The 10,334-nt window shown below is 43.9% G+C and overlaps 1 protein-coding gene across 3 annotated transcripts in view; it reads left to right on the top strand.

The window, feature by feature from the left end:
• gtf2ird1 (GTF2I repeat domain containing 1) overlaps window positions 1–10,334 on the top strand; it is a 43,780-nt gene that overhangs the window by 3,192 nt on the left and 30,254 nt on the right. For all 3 annotated transcript variants that reach the window (XM_085289817.1, XM_085289816.1, XM_085289815.1), the window contains exon 2: window positions 9,276–9,405. In XM_085289817.1, coding sequence (XP_085145943.1) covers window positions 9,280–9,405 — 126 coding nt within the window. In that variant the 5' untranslated portion in view covers window positions 9,276–9,279. The remainder of the gene's footprint in view (window positions 1–9,275; window positions 9,406–10,334) is intronic.

Below are 10,334 nucleotides of genomic sequence, written 5' to 3'. Positions count from 1 at the left end.
TAGGAAGGCTGAGTTTTAGGCTCACAGGGATTACTTGTACATATGCTGACTTCATTGTTTGAACTTAGGTTATGTTTAATATAAGCATCCATTATAGTACAACAACAGCACTGTATATTACAGAAAATAAGGGGTTTTGACTTGATGTGGCTACGTTTCGCCTTGTTTGTAGAAAGTAAAACATTAAGACTTGAGGTATAATAGCTACGCTGAGTTTTTTGTTTCATGTGATCATAAAAATGTCTTGTGTCAATTAACATCTGAGCACTCAGACTGAGTTTTGGTTTTGCATTAAGCTGAATTTATTATATTCATTTACCACTTGCTGATGATGATGCTCAGGCAGTTTGCAGAGAATCTTAACACGCATTCGAAACACTGCAAGTTGACTAGATCATAACCAGATAGAGAGAAAGTCGTATGTCTTTTGTGTCATATCGGGTTACTGATTATGTTATAGGCGAATTAATGGAATTGAATTTTCATTTAAAAGTCAATTGTGGTTTATTTATAAAAATAAAGTTTTTCTTTAATTTGTGCGTTTTCCCATGCAGCATGTTCTTTTCCTTCATTTTTGCTCTTTCATGTAGTTCCCATTTGCTCGTTGCCAGGCTGTGGCTGCTTTAATTCAGGTCACATTCATTCATTTAGTTTATTCATTTGAGCTGCAATCAGAGTTACTGAAAACTCACTTAATAAAAAGAGTTTTATCTGTCTTCCTTTTTTAAATTGAGTAAATCCACCATTTTTCCAGTTTATGTGAACATTTGTATTAAATAACCATATTGTCAGTACTGGACAAAAATGAATGTCATTAAGAGTTTTGCTATAATTGAGCAGCCCTAGCAGGCAGGACCTTTATCAATGGCTCAAAATTGTTCTGTCCAGGATAGGGCTGCCACAAACGATTATTTTGATAGTCGACTAGTCACCGATTATTTTTGCGATTAGTCGACTAATCAGATCATGCATCCATTGGACGTAAAACGTACAGCTTATTGCACCAGCAGCATCTGCTCTTATATAACTACCATTAGCTTACAGCTTTAAGTGTTTAAGGTATGTGCTAACTAAAAATAAAGACAAGATGATAGTTTATTAAATTTTAATGAAATCTGCAGATTGTTTAGGTGAAGTTTAATAAACTCAGCCGTCTGCTCCTTGCTATCTAAAATATAACAGGACACCGGAGTATATTCTTGAGCATCTCACACTTCTGATAATCAGCTGTCTGCTTGACGTTTATTCAGCTGTGTAAAAACTAACTTCAATCTCAGCCAAACCGATTTACTCAGGAACAAATAAAATACTAAAAAAAGCCAAACAATAACATTTTTAAGTTATCTATGTGACTTATATATGTTCAACCTGAGTAGCGAAGGACGGCGGTGGGTTTGAAAACGATTTGCCGGGAGTCCGGTGTTCTCACGGCTCTAGTGAGCCTAGCCCCCGGCTAGCTATCGAGCTAGTGGGCAACAGAAGTCTCCGAAAACGTCGAAGCGCTTTTGAAAATATGCGGTGTCTTGATAAACTGAGCAGATATTTGAGGTTTACACAGCTACATTCTCGCCTGAAAATATGTTAAACATTTATTTACTGACCCAGAAAGAATAATAAGTAATATTAAAACTAACTAGCTGCCGCCATTGTCGGAAACTGAGCAGGGCTGCGCTATGAATTCTGGGACAGAGCTTCTTCTTCTTCTTCGGGGTTTAACGGCAGCTGGCATTCTTGTACATGCAGTGCTGCCATCTTCTGTTTCAGTCCGTTGTTACATTCTTAAATCCTACTACTTATTCCTGCGTCTTTTGGGATCTTACAAAGCTTCAAACGACGCGTCGACTATTAAATTAGTCGTCGATGATTTTGATAGTCAACATAATCGTGACTAGTCGACTAATCGTGGCAGCCCTAGTCCAGGATGATTTTTATGAATAAGAATAAGAACAACTTTATTTATCCCGAGGGAAATTATTTTGTCATGTACATGCTCAAAGCAGCAGGAGAGACAGAGGAACAGATGAATAAGATATATGATATACAATATATACAATAAGAATAGTAGTGTACAGTAATATACAGTAGGAATAGTAGGAGTATTTTGGACCTTGTACAACTGGTCCGTAGATGGTTAAGACAAAGAGTCAGTGTAGCCTTACTTTAAAGAAATCTCCACATTTTCCTGTTACTTTGAGCAAGCTGGGCACAGCTTGGGCACAGTCCAAGGACAACCCCTTTCTGGTGGGCGGCGTAGTTTCTTTACCTTCAGGAAAAACCCCTGTTATGTTAAATAAACTGCATGACTGTTGCTTATACTAACAACGATCGTAAGCCTCTTTTTGCAGGCTTAGAGTATAATTGAGCTTTTGTAAAAGTGACTGTCTGGATGAAATCATAGTGAATAGTCCCCGCATGCCTGCAAAGTTCACCTCATTCTCCATCAACAGCTGGATTTGCAATAAATAATCTTGGCTTTCCTTTTCTTTCGGGATCATAATAGACTCATTGATTTTGAGCATTGCTTTATTTATGAAAGCCGTTCCATGTTGAACTCTTCAGTAGTCACTGAGAATCATAACAGCACTGTGACATTATGCTTGAGCTTCCTCTCGCAAAGCAATTGACATGGCATTATCCCGAGCCTCTGCTTATCCCCACCGTTTGTCCCTCTCTCTCTGCTTCCTTTGCCTTTTAAATATGCGAGGGAAAGAGGCCATCTATTTCCAGGCCATAATAATTTAGGAGGGAGGGAGGGGGTAATGTTTGCTGTGGCCTCAGGGGATGCAGATTTAGATGGCCAATAGACTTGGCACGTTCAAACTGGTGCAGCTGAACCCCACCACACCCACCCTCCTCTTCCTCCCTCTGCCTCTTGTCTGTCTCTCTGCCTCTGTGTCCTCTCTCTCTATTGAGTCAGTGGTTTGGGCTTGCCAGAGGCTAGTATAATGGTTCCCAGTGTCTGGAGAGATTAAAGGCCAGAGCTGCATTGTTCAAATGCCCCGAGATTAGTTTCCAAGGAGACGGGTTTCAGTTGCCATGAGAACATAGTGCCTGGCTTTAGCCGAGCAGCTTTTCTTTAACACTTCCTGTCTGTTTGCAGCTTTGCTTTTTTTGTTTACATGGCCCGTTTTTTCTATGCCTTCCTTCCTTGATTTAGCTACTCATACGATACGATGCTGATGCAGTTATTTTGGAAACATAAGGACTCATTTTAATAATCTGTAACCAGTACCTCTTTTTTTTTAACACCCAAGATCTGTTAAGGAGAAAAGTTTAAGGTCCCAGTGACAGAGTGTATGGTTGTACGCAGCGTTGTGGTGTTTTCAATCAGGAATTAAACAGGAACTGGCCTGTGAGTTATGACACCCGAAATGTATCTGCTTTTTTCACATAATAGGTTTTCTACTTCTAATAATTTAATTACAGTGAACCGTGGCTCATATGAAAAACATTTTAAATAATACAAATATCCACAAATTACGTGTTTGGTTTAACAGAGGATGAAAAAATGTCTTGACAGTGATAACTTCATTGTAATTTTCTTGCATTCAGCTGAGACGTATGCAGAATTAATTTCTTGCACTCAGAATCAGAATCAGAAAGGGGTTTATTGCCAAATGTTGAGCAGGTTTACAACATTAGGAAATTGCTGCGGTGCTTCAGTGCAAACGTAGTGTCATAAATAGCACTTAAATAGACATGAAAAAATAAAAGTAGGGATAAGAGTTAAAAGTGCTACGTAGAAAGATATATACATGAGTGCAGGTGGTGATCAGTGCCAAACATGGAATGATGCAGTGACACAGCGTAGGGTCATGTGTTAGTGGTGGGAACAGTCATATGGTTATTGTTCATGTGTCCAACAGCAGAGGGGAAGAAACTGTTCTTATGGCGAGAGGTTCTGGTGCGAATGGACCGGAGCCTCCTGCCTGAGGGGAGCAGGTCAAACAGACTGTGTCCAGGGTGAGAAGGGTCAACTGAGATCCGAGCTGCACGCCGCAATGTCCTGGAGGTGTACAGGTCCTGCAGAGATGGGAGTCTGCAGCCAATCACCTTCTCAGCAGAGCGCACAACACGCTGCAGTCTCTGTTTGTCCCTGATAGTGGCTCCAGCGTACCACACGGTGATGGAGGAGGTGAGGATGGACTCGATGATTGCAGTGTAGAACTGCATCATCGTCCGTGTTGGCAGGTTGAATTTCTTCAGCTGCCTCAGGAAGTACATCCTCTGCTGGGCTTTCTTGATGACGGAGGTGATGGTGGGCTCCCACTTCAGGTCCTGGGTGATGGTGGTACCCAGGAAGCGGAATGAGTCCACAGAGGTGATGGGGGTGTCAGTCAGGATGATGGGGGGGAGTGGGGCTGTGTGCTTCCTGAAGTCCACAATAATCTCCACTGTCTTCTGGGCATTCAGCACCAGGTTGTTGTGGCTGCACCAGGACACCAGACGTTCAACCTCCCTCCTGTAGGCAGACTCGTCCCCGTCAGAGATGAGCCCAATAACGGTGGTGTCATCTGCAAACTTGATTAGCTTGACAGACTGGTGGGTGGAGGTGCAGCAGTTGGTGTACAGGGAGAAGAGCAGAGGAGAAAGAACACAGCCCTGAGGGGAGCCGGTGCTGATGGTCCGGGAGTCCGAAACATTCTTTCCCAGCCTCACATGCTGCTTCCTGTCCGTCAGGAAGTCAGTGATCCACCGGCAGATGGGATCAGGCACATTCATCTGGGAAAGCTTGTCTTGGAGATGGTCTGGAAGGATGGTGTTGAAGGCAGAGCTGAAGTCCACAAACAGGATCCTGGCGTAGGTTCCTGGGGAGTCCAGATGCTGCAGGATGAAGTGTAGGGCCATGTTGATGGCGTCGTCTACAGACCTGTTGGCTCTATATGCAAACTGCAGGGGGTCCAGGAGGGGGGCCGTGAGGGTCCTGAGATGGGAGAGAACTAGGCGCTCAAAAGACTTCATGACCACAGATGTCAGAGCCACGGGTCTGTAGTCATTTAGTCCAGTGATCCTAGGTTTCTTGGGGACAGGGATTATGGTGGAGGACTTGAAGCAGGCAGGCACATGACATGCCTGCAGTGAGGAGTTGAAAATGCCAGAAAACACTGGGGCCAGCTCGTTTGCACAGTGTCTGAGGGTGGCAGGAGACACGCCGTCTGGGCCGGGAGCTTTCCGAGCATTCAGGTTCTTAAACTGCTTCCTCACATCTGCTTCATGAATATGAAGAGTTGTGGTGGGAGGAGGTGGTGTGAAATCCTCTTTTGTGTGGGGTGAGGAGGGGGGTGTTGTAGGTGAACAGTTTGAAGGTGGTGATGGCTCTATGGAGGGGGGAGAGTTGGGGGAATGAGTGTCCAAAGTGCCTCTATTGTTGGGGCCGTTGGAGGTGTGAAGGCTGCCTGATGGCTCGTCAAAACGGCAGTAGAAGTCGTTAAGGGTGTTGGCTAAGAGCAAGTCATCAGTGGAGTGGGGGGTTTTAGGCTTGTAGTTTTAGATTAGATTAGATTAGATAGAACTTTATTAATCCCTCGGGTGGGTTCCTCTGGGAAATTCGATTTCCAAAAAAGCACAGCACCGACAGAAGTTACAGAGTTATACACACACACACATATATATAAATACAGAGACAATATAAATAAAATATACGAAGGGGATAAATAGAATAAATAGGAATAAAAATAAAAATACAAGTGAATTGCACTTTTCAAGTATTTAGTCTATTGCACTGTTGACTATTTACAAAAGTATTGCACAAAAGGTATTGCACAGTGAGGTGAAGAGGCACTACAGCTTAGTTGTTCCCCCCTCCTTTGTCCTCCTGTTTCCCCTCCCTCTCCCCTCCAGAGAGGAGTTAAACAGTCTGATGGCGTGTGGGACAAAGGAGTTTTTAAGTCTGTTAGTTCTTGTCTTTGGGAGAAGCAACCTGTCACTGAACAGACTCTTCTGATTGTTTATGGCCGTGTGCAGAGGATGCCCAGCATTGTTCATAATGTCCATCAGTTTCTTTAATGTCCTTTTCTCTGCCACTGTCACCAGAGTGTCCAGCTTCATGCCGACCACAGAGCTAGCCCTCCTGATCAGTTTCTCCAGCCTGGATGAGTCCTTCTTTGCTGTGCTGCTCCCCCAGCACACCACAGCATAGAAAAGTATTCCAGCAACCACCGACTGGTAAAACATCCTCAGGAGCTTCCTGCAGATGTTAAAAGACCTCAGCCTCCTGAGGAAGTACAGTCGGCTTTGGGCTTTTTTATACAGGTGCTCTGTGTTGCATGACCAGTCCAGTTTATTGTCCACCCACAGCCCGAGGTACTTGTACTTGTTGACCACCTCCACCTCCTCCCCCTCTATCTGAACCGGCAGTGGACCTGCTCTAGACCTCCCGAAGTCCACAACCAGTTCCTTAGTCTTTGAGGTGTTGAGTTGCAGGTGGTTTGTGTGACTCCATGCGACAAAGTTCCTCACCAGACTTCTGTACTCCTCTTCCTGATCATCCCAGATACACCCCATGATGGCTGTGTCGTCTGCAAACTTCTGAATGTGGCATAATTCAGAGTTGTAGCAGAAGTCAGAGGTGTACAGGGTGAAGAGAAGAGGGGACAGCACAGTTCCCTGTGGTGCTCCTGTGCTGCTGACCACTGTGTCAGACGTGATGTCCTTCAGCCTGACGTACTGTGGTCTGTCGGTGAGGTAGTCGGAGATCCAAGCCACCAGGCAGGGGTCCACCTCCATCCTGTTCAGTTTTTCCTGAAGCATACAGGGCCGGATGGTATTAAAGGCACTGGAAAAGTCAAGAAACAGGATCCTGACCGTGCCTTTTCCCCCATCCAGGTGTGAGTGGGCTCTGTGTAGGAGGTACAGGATGGCATCCTCCACTCCGACACCCGCCTTGTATGCAAACTGTAGTGGGTCCTGGGCATGTTGTACCTGTGGTCGGAGGAAGTTGAGGAAGAGCCGCTCTAGAGTCTTCATAAGATGTGACGTCAGTGCCACCGGTCGGAAGTCATTCAGCTCATTGGGCCGGTTCTTTTTGGGGACCGGGACGATGCAGGATGTCTTCTATAGGGCGGGCACTCTCCCCAGTCGCAGTTTGTGATATTCCTAAAACCTTTCCACACAGAGGCCGAGTCATTCTCTGAGATCTGCTGCTGCATCTTCTCAGAGTGCTGATGTTTAGCAATGTCCACTTCTTTAGTGAACCTGTACTTGGCCTCTCTGTAGCAGTCCCTGTCTCCGCTTCTGAACGCCTTTCTCTTTTCCAGCCACAGCTTTTTGAGTTTAGGAGTAAACCAGGGTTTGTCATTGTTATAACTCACCCTGGTGCGTGATGGCACAATGCTGTCCTCACAGAAGTGGATATAGGAGGTGACAGTGTCCGTAAACTCGTCCAAGCTGTTAGAAGCAGCCTTCATTGTGTCCCAGTCTGTAGACTCCAAACACGTGCGAAGCTCCTCCACAGCCTCGTTGCTCCACAGTTTTTTAGTCCTCACGACAGGTTTGGAGAGCTTCAGCCTCTGTCTGTACGCGGGGATTAGGTATATCAACTCATATCAAGGCAAGGCAAGGCAAGGCAAGTTTATTTGTATAGCACAATTCAACAACAAGGTGATTCAAAGTGCTTTACAGAGACATTAGAAACAAGAACAAATAAAAAGCATGATTTAAAATTGATTAAAACAAGCAAATAAACTAACTAACTAATTAACAAACAAACAAACAAACAACAGTATATAAAATCAAAACAGATAAAATCAGAACAGTAGATAAAATCAGTAGTTAAATGTAAGTTTTGAAATTTAAGCTTAAAGTGTGGATTTGGTGCTTTATTCAAATGCAGCTGAGAACAGGTGAGTCTTCAACCTGGATTTAAATAAACTGAGTGTTTCAGCTGATCTGAGGCTTTCTGGGAGTTTGTTCCAGATATAAGGAGCATAAAAGCTGAATGCAGCTTCTCCGTGTCTGGTTCTGACTCTGGGAACTGATAAAAGACCGGATCCAGATGACCTGAGGGATCTGGAAGGTTCATACTGGGTCAGGAGGTCATTGATGTATTTTGGTCCTAAACCATTCAGAGCTTTATAGGCCAGCATCAGAACTTTAAAGTCTATCCTCTGACGGACAGGCAACTCATATCATACTCATATCAACATGCAGCAGACTCTCATTGTAACGTCTTCTGGATTTCATGAGGTTAAGAATTGAGGCTGTACTCACTATGCTGTATTAACGGAATGGATTGAATGGATTTGATTGATATCGGTGCCACTGTCAGTTCAGTTTGTGGGTTTGAGTCTTTCTCAGTTCACTTACTCTGGTCTCTTTTTTAAAAAGAGTAGTCCTAAACAGGTTTTTCAATGTCAGCACGACTGTTTTTTTTTAAGTCTCTGTGCCTAAACACAATGTACAAACAAAAGATTTGCAGGTGACTCAGGTGTGCCAAAGCTCCCATGCTGTGAATTTACGTCATTATCTTGTAGTGCACATGAAACCAGTATTGAAAAGGATTTAATAAGCTTGGAGGCACTCAGTTGGACAATTTGGAAAATCTGTAACCAGGATAATTCTCCTGGCACTCATGTTCCACAGAGGATGAATCCCAATCCCCCCCTCTGAAGTTCATACTCCTTTAGTGAAGCTGAATTGTGCAAGTTGCATCTGGCAGATGGGAACGGTGGAGCAGCATGATGACTTTGGCATGGATCTACGATTGCTTCTTTGCTCTGTAGACCCCCCCCTGGGGCCCCTAAGAGAGGTGATATTAGAAAGAAAGTAGAGGGGTGGGTGGATGGGGCATGGAGAATGAGAACAAACAGGCGTGCATGGCAGGAATCCATTTATAGGCATATAACAGGAAAAGAAGCGTCTAAGTTGTGGTCCTGCTTCTATACATCAGTTAAAGCGGTTTCCAGTAAGTTTCTCTTCTGCTTTTTGTTTTGTGATAATGTTAGCATGCTGGCACATTAAAGATGGTAAATATATCTGCTCAGCAATCACTTTAAAAGTCCCAGTACAGCCTAATGAGGCCTGTAGACTCGTATTTGTGTGAAACAGGTGAAGGAAACCCTCCCTCCCTTCTGAATTAATTATTCACCTTTCAGAGCTCAGCGTTCTGAATAAAAGCTTATATTTGCTTAAAGTCAAACCACATGATGTCAGCAGAACCTGCTTTGAATGCAGGTCACTGCAGCATGTGTACAGGAATGCATCCTCAGACACATGCAGGGTTTGTCTGTGTCGCTCTGTGGCTGCCTGTCTAAACTGTGTTCATCCGGTCCCCGCAGAGGCATGGCTCAGATCAGGAAGCTGGCATGCGACGGCATCAGGACGAACTCCCGCGGCGAGCCACAGGTCCCGCTGGTGTCAGCCAGACAAGAGATCCTCACCAGCCTGGTGTCTGCCCTCGACTCAGTGGTACGTTCATAATCAAGGGTCATACAGCGTTATTTCCTGTTGGAGATTTTGACATGTGGGGCCAAAATGACATTTTTTTCCTAAACATTTCATGAAATCCACCTTAAAAGTGTTACTATAGTTTTTACTTTTTCTGTTTATGTGAGCATGCATTGAATATAAGGGAGGAATAGTGTATTTTGCTTAATTCCAAGAAAATAAGGACGCAGTTCTTCTAGTAATATCAAGATTGTTAATAATTTTTGTTAACGTGTTTCAAGTAAAAGCCAGTAAATGATTCCTATATGGAGGAAGTCTTGCTCCATACTAAGAAATGCAAGCTTATGAGAAACAGCAAAGTCATTGTCTCTGCAAATTAAATAACTTCATTGGTCTAATTTAACTGTGTATATAGTTTGGGGGAGGGGGGGGGGGGGGGGTCACCAGGCGTGTTGTCCACTTACAGAAGTCCTGCGTTTATTCCTGGATTCATTTTGGCTAATAAATAAACCGCCATGCGTTGACTCTTACAGTTTTGATCAGAAGTAGTCATACACTTTTAAACTCTAAATTCGACAACTTCATGGTCAACTGAAATTTGCAGCTGCAAACCTGGACGAGCCAAATCCCCTCTGGAGAAGTTTTATGGTTATACGAGACAATAATTTAGCTATTTAGTTGCAGTACAAGAGTTATAGTTGGAGGACCAAAGGTTAGGCTTTCAAACTTAAGGAAGGTCGGTGTCAAGTATGGAGGTGGTAGAATCATGCTCTGGGGCTGTTTTGCTGCCAGTGGTAGTGGATGGAATAATGAATAATGAATGAATGAGGCAGAGTGCTTCCAAATTCTATAACCTAACCTCAAATCAACAGCCAGATGGTTGAAACTTGGACACAACTGGGTGTTCCAACAGGACAATGATCCCAAACACGCACTGAAGCTGGCTTAAT

Source organism: Mchenga conophoros, linkage group LG10 (assembly GCF_057382185.1).
Source record: "Mchenga conophoros isolate Kocher_MC1m ecotype Shallow Benthic linkage group LG10, M_conophoros_male_GT1.1, whole genome shotgun sequence".
In the NCBI taxonomy this organism is placed as follows: Eukaryota; Metazoa; Chordata; class Actinopteri; order Cichliformes; family Cichlidae; genus Mchenga; species Mchenga conophoros.
The sequence above is the reverse complement of the archived record's forward strand: the minus strand, read 5'-3'. Positions and strand labels throughout refer to the sequence as shown.